The sequence below is a fragment of the Polyodon spathula genome, chromosome 7, assembly GCF_017654505.1.
Source record: "Polyodon spathula isolate WHYD16114869_AA chromosome 7, ASM1765450v1, whole genome shotgun sequence".
Lineage (NCBI taxonomy): Eukaryota > Metazoa > Chordata > Actinopteri > Acipenseriformes > Polyodontidae > Polyodon > Polyodon spathula.
In genome coordinates, this window is record NC_054540.1 from 39359244 (window position 1) to 39371463 (window position 12220).

The 12220-nt window shown below is 40.7% G+C and overlaps 1 protein-coding gene across 1 annotated transcript in view; it reads right to left on the reverse strand.

The window, feature by feature from the left end:
* Positions 1 to 12220, reverse strand: part of kcnq1.2 (potassium voltage-gated channel, KQT-like subfamily, member 1.2) — a 514204-nt gene that overhangs the window by 424706 nt on the left and 77278 nt on the right. The window contains exons 3-4 of the mRNA XM_041255488.1: positions 9916 to 10042; positions 4650 to 4728 (exon numbers count right to left, since the gene is read on the reverse strand). Coding sequence (XP_041111422.1) covers positions 4650 to 4728; positions 9916 to 10042 — 206 coding nt within the window. The remainder of the gene's footprint in view (positions 1 to 4649; positions 4729 to 9915; positions 10043 to 12220) is intronic.

Genomic DNA, 12220 nt, shown 5'->3' on the forward strand with positions numbered 1-12220 from the left:
ATTTTTTTTTTGTGACTATATTAATGTAGTCCATATTGATCTTTGATAGTAGAAATTGTTGATTTTTCCATTATGTTTACGCTGATTAGTTAATAAACGGACAGATTTTTCTCCAAATTTAAACTATTTTTGTCTAATACAAGGTGGAAACAGAGACTGATGTTTCCGTATTTGTCCTCGCAGCTGTCAATAAATGATTCAAGCTCCTTGTGACAGGACGAGGAGCCCTGTACGTGCATTTGTTTGTATATTTTTAGAACGGGGTCTCCCCCTCCGCCCCTGTGTTATTTTTTATTTTTGTTTTATGATTTATTTATTGGATTGTATTTATTTAAAAGAAGGCGAGAGCCGTGTGTGTGTGTTTTAGCAGAGGTGAGTTTTGGCAGCTTATCCTCTGCCAGTGTAATTAATAAACTTGTGCAGATTGTGGCCGAGGGGTAATAGAATAATTATGAGCTAGTTAAACCCCTCGGCCACGGTATAAAAAACCTGCAGCTCTCCGTGTTCCGGGTGAGTGTTCAGAGGAGGAATGGGAGAGTGAGAGGAGAGAGAAATTTAAAAGAACTAAGGATCAGTGAAAGGCATTTACTTAGCCTGACCTTAGCGTTTGTGTTCAAAATTTATTTTTGTTTCAACCTATTCTTTTGTGCTCTGTGAGCAAGTGTTTTATTTATTTATTTATTTATTTATTATATAAGCGTCTTTTTGCCCTGCAGTACTTTGTGTGTTCTGCTTCCTGCATTCCGGCCTGTCGTCGCCACTCACGTCCATCCTGTCACACTCCTCTATACTGAAGGAGACTAGATTGTCAGCTTTCAGCATGCCTGGCGTTACTTTTAACATGGCTAGAGACAAAAGCTAAGATTGTAAACACTACTCGAGGAGCTTTCTTAAAGCATGTAGATTAGGGTGACCAGACTTTAGGGGCTTTGTCCCGCGTCCCGACTGAGGTATTGTCGGGACCCCATTTGTCCCGATTTTTAGAGTAAACGTTGAAAACCCAGGCGTTAGGAAATTTCGTACATGTAGCTGCTGTACTGTCTCGCAGTGCAACAGCATACTCTACTGGTTTAGGGCGTGTTTTTACCACTGCATCCATGCGGCTATCCAATCACATTAACCTGCAACCACATGATGTAGTATGTGTCATGTGTTTTACTTGGTGCGTCTAATTTTACTGCTGAAGTGTCATGGGAGCTGGTGTTGACGAGCCTGTCACTAAAAAGCAAAACACAGCGGGAAAACGCAGTGGGAAAAAAATAAACTGTATTCGATCCCATTGTGTAAATTGTGTACAAAAAGACCGCAGCATAACACGGTGGCGAGTTGGATGTGAAGCATCGTGCCGGTGGGACACATTATTATTATTATTATTATTATTATTATTATTATTATTATTATTATTATTGTGACTGTGTATTGAAGCTTGAGCAAGTACTCAAAGCTCAAAAGCAAAATGATTTTCTGCAAGCGCTGCAAGGAGTTCTACTGTTATGTTATTGGCAAAAAGGATGTTATGATCATGGCCAGGTCAACCAGTTAGGATTAGGGTTATAATTAGGATTTCACGGACATTTCACGGACTTGTTTAAACATTAAATACACCTAGATAATATTTTATAGCACTATAAAAGCCTAAAAATTGTGGTACATGCTTCCTTACTGAAACAGCGCTGTAATTTGTTAAAGGCAAGCATGCAACATTTCCCAATAGTTGCTGCCGACACTGTCTGGTATGAATTTGCCCATATATTGAGACTGCACGTCTGCATCCACTGAATTGTTTGGAAATGTAAGGCAAAGCTTTGCCAATTAGAAACAGTCCCAAAACTCGGTTACACAAATGTTTCTGGCATTCTTTATTAAAGTCCATATACAGTATGCAGCACGTTCGTTGTCATGTTATTTGTCCCATCTAGGAATTTAAACCGGGTTTACACTGCACGATTTTTGCAATCGGGAGACACAGCACCACTCAAACTTATCAGTACCGAGTCAAAACAAGAAAACGTGCTTATTCGGGTCTAAACCGAGGTACAGTAGATGTACTTGATAGTACCTGTAGTGCTGATTTAACTTGGGTACAACCAACACAGGAATACTTTTTTGTCTGCTCTCACGTTCTAGTTTGTTTTCTGAAAGCTGTTTGTTTTACGTTCTGTTTAGCAGCCTCTGTAGTAGTATTTTGTTTAATGTGTGATTCTGAAGCTAAATAGCGATTGATCTTATTTTCTTTAAGTCACAAGATGTTCAATCCAATTACCTCCATTTGCATGCAAAAATAAAACTAGATTTTAGCAACCTAATTTAAAAAAAATGCAGCACTAACTGCCCTACCTGCTACGTACGGTACAGCAGGTCACAGAAAAGCCAGTTCAGACTGATAGGCTGATTAAAACACCGTTGTCATCTGAACAGTAAACAAGAAAGTTAACCGCTTTGGAGTATTTTATTTATTTATTTTTTAAAATTATATTTATCTACATTTTTGATTTTGCCCAAGTACAATGCACACAGAAAGAATGAATAATAAAAAAGCCTATCTGCAGAAGAAAGGTACTAGTTTGCTTCACTTGCGTTGTGCAGTATTTCATTTAAACATTGATTATTTCCTCCCCGCACAAACGTGCCCCGATTTTTCACTCTTGCTATCTGGTCACCCTAATGTAGATAGTAGCGGCAATATTAGAAATAAGACTAGAGTATCAGAAGCTCGGTGCTGCCGCAACCAAATGTTTTGAATCTATATAATAAACACAATATTCTGTGTTTAGAGAGACAGGATGCTTTATATTGCTATAGCAAGGTGATGAGTAAGGAATACAATATTATTTGCATTAGTGCAGTATCAATGCAGTTTTTAAAACATTAGAAATATATAGTATGTGCATGCAAGCTTTTTGTTAAGTTAATTCCATCTCCAAATTGAAATTTTAAATATAGTTTGTTTATTCTGCGTTCATTTACTTCACAGCCTTGTTGTTTGTGGTCAATAAAGCAAATAAGAGTAATTGTTGTTTTTGTTTTAAGACCAAGTTTTTGTACAGTAGTTCAAAAAACATTACAGTTAAAATGTAAGGCTGTAGGTATGCGTATCCCATAAGTTAGCATTAAAGTATGCATGGTATTGAGAAAGAGAAAGAATGAATCTTGGTTATAAATCTCTCTCCCGACCTGTGAGGGCGCTGTATAAAGGGAACAGAGAGACCTGGACTGGATGGCCTGACAATTCATTCCCAGGGTTAGATGGAAGTCGGCCATCTAGAAAGGGGGCGGAGCTACAATACACCAAGTCATCGACCTGGAAGGGAAATGATGTGGCAACCGCGGATTGGAGGAGAAAAGGTTGCACTTGCTAACCAAGGGTGCGTGACTGCCGGTACAAAACGGGATGTAGCATGGTGATTGTTCCTTTTGTTATGGCTAAGCTGAACCAGAAGGAGTACTGTGAATTATTGTGAGTGTTTTGTTTGTTTTTTGAGTGTCTAAAAATTTACATATTTGTTATTATTAGACAGCTAACACAATTCTGGAGCTGTAGATACAGGCCAGCACTAAACACAGACAACACTGCACCATTGTAGACAATAAATTTCATTTCACCACAAGCACCATAACACTCACTCTGGACTATGTGAATATGTGTGTCTTTGTGTGTGTTCTACTGTGTTTATTCATTTCGAACTGTATTACTATTTTGGGACTGCAACCCGTTGTTTAGGAACAGTGCAATACACATTGCTGTGTATTGTCTGGGATTATTCTTTGTGGTCATCATACCAGTATTTACAAAATAAAACCTGTCTGGATCTTGAACTTTATTGTCTGTCTTCTGTTTCCTAACCACATCACCGCTACACTGCAAACCACTCTGCCACAGATATTTATTGAAAGTAACCATGACTAAGAAAATGTTGCATTTACTCACCCAAAATATATTTTACGAACTAAATTGGAGAGTAAATTACTCAGTGACCCAAAACCTTATCTAGAGCACTTCCAGTGGGTGTATGGGTGTAGTAGAGGTAACTAGTACTGTACATAACAACATCTCTTTGAAAAGGCGATGCAAGAAGAGTCAGGAAAGGTCAAACAAAAGGTTTTCTACTTAGGTAAGTGCCTTGGGCTTTCCGCAAAGAATACATTGCAATGAATTAGTATCTTAGCCCACTAAATTGACACCAGTCGCAAAACATATGGTTCAAATTACGTCTTACCAATCAACTAAAGAACTCTCCGGTCGAGAGGTAAGTACATGTATTGTGCTGATGTCACTATTATGAACTTATAAGCTGCTAGGAGGAGATCCATTACAATATCAGCATCTTATCTACACTCCAATATTCAACTACATACTCGGTTATAATGGCAATGCTACATAATGTTGGAAAGACATGCTTTTGTTTTTTTTAAGCCATGTATAGCAACTGTTTTCTCCACACAACTCCTCCTCCTTGTGCAAAGTCCGACAACTTGGCAGGATCCTAGCAAAGATGAAACAAAGCACCCGTTGAACTCTTCAAACAGATGGACAGACTGGCCTCTAATTAAATGGCCAAAGACTAACTGTAGTAACATTATTACTAGCGCAATCCTTAAAAAGCCTTTTCTACCTGATATTTCAGTCATTTGCTATCAACAGGACTTACCTGATAGCAGAAGTGGCAAACACCTGGCCGTTCGATCCAACACTCAGTACGATGACTGATGCTATGACAACAATCAAATCTGTCAAAGGAAAATGACCGTTGTTAAAATGAGTTACTGCCACACAATAGAACATACAAAAACATACACCCCCTCCATAGTTGTAAAGGCAAAATTAGAGCTCCATCCATCTGCATATAAAAATGTACAACATACAGATAGGCATGTCACTCCATATATCTGATCTGATGCCTTCAATAGTGCTAAAGAACTTGCTAACCAAGCTTCAACACAATTGGATAAGAGGTTCTTTAGATGTGTAAAAAAACACCACACTTCAGAATCAACAGTGCTATGCAGCCTCAGCAGCAGCATTGCAGTTCAGGTCAGTAGTTAGTTTGTTGATGCGCTGTGTACTTAATCATGTACACATCTCAGTATATATTTTTGGTAAAGGTTTCTGTAATGATTAGACTGTATATGATTCATTACAAAAAATGTAGTTTAAAAATAGTTATAGGTTAAACTTAAAGCAACAAAAGTCAAGAAATGTCACAAAGGTATCCAATTATCATTACCATGGGCAGCGTGGTATCCAATTATCATTACCATAGATATTGAAATGTGATGGGCAGCGAGGTGTTATTTACATCCATGACAGGAATACCTGGTCATTATTGTTTAGTTGTGCTTTTCATTGTGTTGCTGAAGATTTTAACCTAACCTGGATGCAGCTGAGTAGTGGGCGGTATGGCATTTCCCGACTTTGGTGACTTAAACCATAACAATGTTTTAACAATTTTTCATTTTTTTAATGAATGTCCTGACTTAAACGGTAGCAATACTAGTATTTGTTATGTAAGCAATAACCCACGACAGGGTGTGTGATAGGGATGGGTAGGTATACCGGTTTTGTGGTTTAGGTACATTATGGTATTAATACAGTTCCCAGGGTCCGTTCACCGTGACAGACGAAGAACTGTTCAGACTGACGCAGCGCTCTCGTCCTATCCATATAACATCTCAATGCCCGAAGCGGGGAGAAGAAATTTAATCTCTGCTCGTCCACTGAAGAAAAAGGAGGGGGATGGAAAACCTTTAGTTCCACAGTTGATTTAGTTGGAACGCTGTAACCACCTTAGAGCGGCATGCAGTTCTTTCCCAGCAGTCCTGACACAGCACAGCTGTAGTTGTCCGCTCTCTTCCTTTCCAGGTTGAAGAAAAAGCTGGTGGGGGCATCAATATCTCTTAGCTCCACGAATTTGGGAAGCTCAATCTCCCCCTTCAACAAGATCCCCAGCACGGGTTTCTTCTCTCTCAAGTTCTCCAGGGTCTGTTCTTTATACTCTGAATTTAAACTTTCCTCTAGGAGGAAGATATTTTACTCCAGCTCTGTGTCCCACCATTGCCTTAAATCTTTGTTGTGTGTTTTCTCTTTTTTTCCAAATGATCCAACAATGTTTGAATTGTTGTCTGAACTTTATATCTTGTAATAATTTTGCATTGAAATGCCAGTAAGATGTTCTGTGGGGATTTGATTGAGTTACTGCTGTAATTGATAGGCAGTGGTGGTTGGAGAGACTGCTTGGGGCGAGTCTTGCTTCAATAAATGTATTTAAATGATTTCTAGAAGTGTAAAACTAGTCTAGTCTCACTCAATATACAGTTTGCACGAGACTGAGACCAGGTGTATTGTCGAGTGCAGACATCTCCAAATGTCAACCAGGTCACTGGACTCTAACACTGCAGCCAGCTCTCTGGAGGACTGAGGATGTGGTTCATCATTATTTCTGTTAAAATTAACAGCACAATTAAAATCTCCCCCCAAAACTACCACATCATCATTATTAATATTAAAAAGAGCTTGCTTCAAGTTCGTTCCCCCATTCTATTGGGGGATTACATATTAATAAAAACATGCACTGTACTGCCCAGCCTGGCTCTTGCTTTTAAAATCCTCCCCTTCTCTATTTCTTCCATGTCTAATAAAAGGGTTTAGAAAGTACTGCCACCCCTGCGGTAGTGTTGGCGCCGTGACTCATCCCACACAGCCTCCTCTACTCTACTTGCCATGCCTCCTTATTTATCTGATCAGTGCATTTCCTGCAGAAACATCACCCGCACCTGCTTCTGCTCTAAAAACTAAAACCTGTGCTCTCTTAAAAGATTAAAAGAAACAAACACACACTTTTCCATTATAGGTAATAAGAGTAAAACCAACAGAATAAAACAAGTAATAAAATAAGTTACATAAAACACAGACATTTTTAAACATGAGATTTAGTCTGTCCTTTTAGCTGATCAGATTCTTCCAGTGTTGAATTCCTTGCATGAGTGGAGTGGACAAATAACTTTAAATCAGGGAAGAAGTTCTCTATTTCTACCCCCTTCTCTCTTTTTCTTTCTTTCATAAAATGATTTACCTATTCAAGCATGTATAATTTATTCCTGCTGCCGGATTGGCTGTCAGGGATGTCTGAGATAAGCAAGCTATCCTCTCACTCACCCCCAGGTATCAGCTTCTCCAAGGCTCCCTCCGGCCTTGCGACACCGGTCTCTGCCACTTCCTCCTCTATTTCCCTAGCCACAGCCGTCACTGTTTCGGACGGCTAGGATTCAGCCAGCGAGAAGTCCTACACCACGCCCAGCTCACCCCCTCTCTGCTTGCCTCTTCCTCCATGCTGGGAGGGACTGGCACCCCGGCAGGATCTTGCATTCTCTTAATTACTTCCTTGAATAGTTCTTCACCATTCTCAGCAGGCTTGGTCTCTTTGTGCGAGGTCGTGGTGTTGGTGGCTCTGCTCTGGTCTCCTGCCGCTGGGTCGTCTCCTCCTCGGTCTGCACGGGCTCTGGCTTCGGCTGCGGTACAGGAGCCAACTCTTCCTCCCACTCATCCCCAACACCCCCTACTTCCTCCCTGCCAGCATCACCCTGCTCCTGCCCTGTCTCAGCTCTAGCCTTCCTGCTCGGGCAGGCTTTCCTCTGGTGTCCCTGCTCTCCACTGTTAAAACATTCCAGGCTATATTTATAACTTGGTTTGTATAATTTAATAACACAAACGCCTGCCTCCTAAACAACAGACTTAACATTGTTATTTTTGCAGACCAGGGGGATTCCCTTAATTGGGGACAATCATTTTTTTTTTTTTTTTTTTTTTTTAATAACAGGGGCACATTACGAATACCAGTATACCGGTACCGCAGTCACAAGGGGGGAAACCTGAACAAATTCACCTTTCACCATAAAACCATCCTCTACAAGCTTATTTACAAGCATCACCTCCACTACAAATATTACCAGCAGTTAATTCTTGACACTGATCAAATTTTTTCAACCCCCATCACCTCTCTCTTAGTGCCAGCAGTCCTCCACTGAAACTCCGAGGTCAGGCAGGCAACAGACCCCGTGTCAGCAGGTGAAAACCCCCGGCCCTCTGAAATGAGACCCCATAATGGGATCTTCAAACACACACCACTAACTCACAAACAAACACAAAAAATGACAAATAACAACTAAACAAATAAACAAATAAATAAAGTATTTTGGGTTTTTTCAGTCCTATGGCACTGGTGTTCCACCTCCCTGCAAGCTCCTCCCACAATCCCACAATCATCAGAGAGAGAGAGAGAGAGAGAGAGAGAGAGAGAGAAAGGAAGTTCACACCGGGAGGCCGGGAGATTAGCGACCAAAATCATTTTCATATGGCCGGTAGCAGATATCCCCCACCGAGCGGGCATCATTCCCACATCTCGTTCTCACGCGGACCAAATGGATAAGCGCCACTTCTCAAACATTTGAATGTACGTAGGTGTTACAGTTTCTTCTCCAGGTCTGCTGAAATATGACATTATAATTCCTAATGTACATTTTTTTTTAAATACTAATCATATTAAAAGACTGTTCAGAGATGTAAAAAGAGACAATGTCACGAACAGTTTATGTTCCAAAGGACATCACTCTATCGCCTAGGTATTAATGGTTGAAAATCTGAGTTTAATATGGAAACAAAATTGAAAGCATAACTATAGCACACGATATTATGGGGCAGTTCAGCATGGAAAAGGAGGTCTTGGTCCTACTACATGACACAAGGCAACCCCAGCTGAACGGAGGAAGCTGGTAGTGTGTGTAAAGGCCATTTCCCAGGCCAAGCAGGGAGAATGGATAAGATAGGAGAGTGTGGAACAACGCAAGATTGGTTGGCAAGGCCTATGGACAATGGAACAGATCAGATCAACATATGATGTTGTCCCATCACCACAGAACCTAAACCTCTGGGTGGGGGAGGATGCTCAACTAGCTGCTGAAGCGGAACAGCGAGGATGTCCGAGTTTACCCAGTGGAGGTGGGTTGTCGAGGATTTGTGGCACGCTCTACATTCGGGTTTCCCAGAGATGTCAGGTTCAGTGGCCAAGAGTTGCGTCATACAGTGAAGAACTTATCTGAAGCAGCAGAAAGGAGCAGCAACTGGTTGTGGTTGAGACAGAAAGATGCTGGATGGGGATCTCAAGCACAATAGAAAGAAAGCAACACTGATATATGGGTAAGTAAGCTGGGCTGAGCTCAGTGGAGGATGGAGGGGGGTGAAGCTGGGATGCCAGAATCACTGTTGATCCTTCTTGAGGTGTTGTGGGCTAGTCGACGAAACACAGAGGATGGAAGGTGCCCACTTGAAGATCCCCAGAGCCAGCATCGCAGCTGTTGTGTGTGCTGATGCACTGGGGAGGCAAAATGAGCTGATCTCTGGAGCATTACACTTCAGCAATCAACACCAACTGAAGGATATCTACATCACCAGATGGAAAGCAACACAAATGGATGGAGATGCAGATGGATCACATTAGTTTACTGTAAAGCTACGTCTTAGTTGGTGCTTATCATGATGAGAGCCGAGTTCAAATCAGCATGAAGTTTAACATCTACTCTCATGTAATGGAAATCAATCAGTATTTTGAAACATACAACACAAAAACAAAAAACATTTGCAAAATTAGCTTCAAATGTATTTTCTCTCCATGTCCATACTGTCTTTCTTAATAAATTAAACAATAAGAGCATAATTTCAACAACATTTCATTACTTATTGTTGTGCGTTTTCTATAATCGCTTTCCAGCCTTCCCATACAAATTTCTAATACTGGCTGTATGTCACGATATGTACCATCTTGTTTGCCATGTGGGTCAAGCAGGATAATGTGAAACTACAAACATTACCATAGCAACAGTTTTATAAGTAATACAGCAAAGGAACCATGCAGCAATCCTTACCAATGATTGAAATAGGTTTTCTGGCAAATCGTAGTCTTCCTTTGAAGCCAACATATTTACTTCTGCATCCTGCTGACCAGAGACGGACCACGTATTCTGAACCAAAAAACACCACCAGAACAATTTCCTGCAGGAGAAAGAAGACACAAGCATTTGACACTCATGGGCATGAGGGATATAATCATTTCTTTAAAGTCACATTTCATACCTTGTATTAGGACTAGACGTATTTCTACCATTCCCACTCAAAAAAGTTTTAGTTCTTTGCTTGTTTAGTTTACTTTAATATGATCAACAGTCTTAGTTGATATCTGGTGCTTTCTCAACTCTGTTGACCTCATCGGCAATGCTACTCACATAAGAAACTCATCCGGTTCCTTGTAGCTGACTGATCTCATAACGTTGTCAAGTGAGGTCTTAAAGTATCTGTGATTCTGGCTCAACACCCACTATACCACAAAGCAGATCAGAATACCACAATATTTCAATGACACAAGCCTGCAAACAGAATGGCGGTCAGTTAGACTGAGCAATGTAACTTAGAACCATTCAGAAATAGAGCAAATATATAATTGGAAGTGAAGGGGGGAGGGGGAGTAGCTTAATAGCTGGTAAAGTCACCCTTGGCTTATCATCACAACATTGAAATGTCACAGCCAGAATATAATAAGAGAAAATAGGAACAAGCTCCTGATAATATCTCTGTAGCTATTGTGACACTCCGGTTAATATCAAATACATTTTTCAGTCATACAACACTTTTTATCACTTTGGGAAATAAAAGAATGAGATTAGAAAGTTTACATATAGCTAAGTTATTGAACAGTGCTATTGTGACATATATACATTGCAGTGTTGTCAGTGGTGTAGTCGAGAGTATACTCAGGCAAATGACGTTTACCCACTTTTCATATAAGGGATACATAGTTTACTCATTTCTACTCTTCTGTGAAATGGAAATCCTGGGTTAAAGACAAGATATTTTAATGGTCGTCTGTGTTTTGTTGCTGCGCGTGAGACTGACAGCTGAGAGCTCTCAGTCAGGACTGTGGCATGAGCAGAGGGGCGTGGCTAATGGACTGTTTCTGTGTTCTGTTTGTGTGTGTGTGTGTGTGTGTGTGTGGGCAGGTATTACTATCAATGTGGGGACAAAACTTAAGAAAATGTCCACACAAAGATAGTAACTCCTGGGACTGGGACACCTTTTTAAGAACTACATATGTCTTTAAAAAAAAACTAAAAAAACTTAAAGTGCCAAAATATTTAGTTTGTTGTCGACTTTCACTCTGTGTGGAGTTTTGTTTGACTGGAGTTAGAAATAGTAAATAAAAATATAGTGAGAGTCAATGAGAAGTCCCTGCAAGTATAAGAATGCAAACATGTGTGATCGTGTGTGTGAGTGTTCTGACATTGGTTGTTTATGTTCTGTTGTTAGGCACACTGGACCTGCAGGTCGGTGCTAGTAGCGTTCATCCTGGAAGAACTGTTCACTTGAAGCGCACCGTCGAGTCTGTGACTGTTTAGACATGAACAGCACCTGTCAGACTCTGAACAATCTGTACTTGTCGTCTTTTTTGACTCTGAGACTTTACATGACGGGGGGGGGGGTGGGTGGGGGGTGGGGGGGGGGGGGGGGGGGGGGGGGGGGGGGGGGGGGGGTCTGCTTGGGGGGGGGGGGGAGAGACGACACTGCTCCCCCCCCCCCCCTCCCGGCCCAAAAAATTATCTGTTCATGTTTATCTGTTCACTCTATCTGTTGACCTCCACCAAACAGGGGCGTTTACCCACTTTTTTATTTACCACTACAGCACAGAGTGTTCTGTATAAGAAGACAGAAAACTTCTGTATATATTATTGATTCTGACAAGAAAAGCCTTATACTTGTATTAATGTTTTTAAATATTTTTATTCAATAAAAATGTCTCTCTCACCTTACTTGTTTTTGGCATTCACAAACCATATAGCGGAAAATTTGGGTGGATAATTTATTTTGGCTTTATTGGCGGTTTTGATTGGATCACCAATAATACTTACACCAATCAGAGGGTTGCATACAGTACTCGTAGCGATCCCATCCTCTGGCAGACTGGTATGCAGAACAGGTTAAAGAAGCGCTGGACAACAAGAATAATGTCCTGGATGTCAAAGTGGAGATGAGAATGGCAGTGATGAAGTCAATTTGGTTGACAACATTAAAAGTAGACCGGACATTTCCATCAAAGGATTTAAAAAACCTGGAATTGATGAAACTCAGAGGCAGTGTAAACTGTGCCTGCTACTGTGGTAAGACTGTTCATTTTTGTAT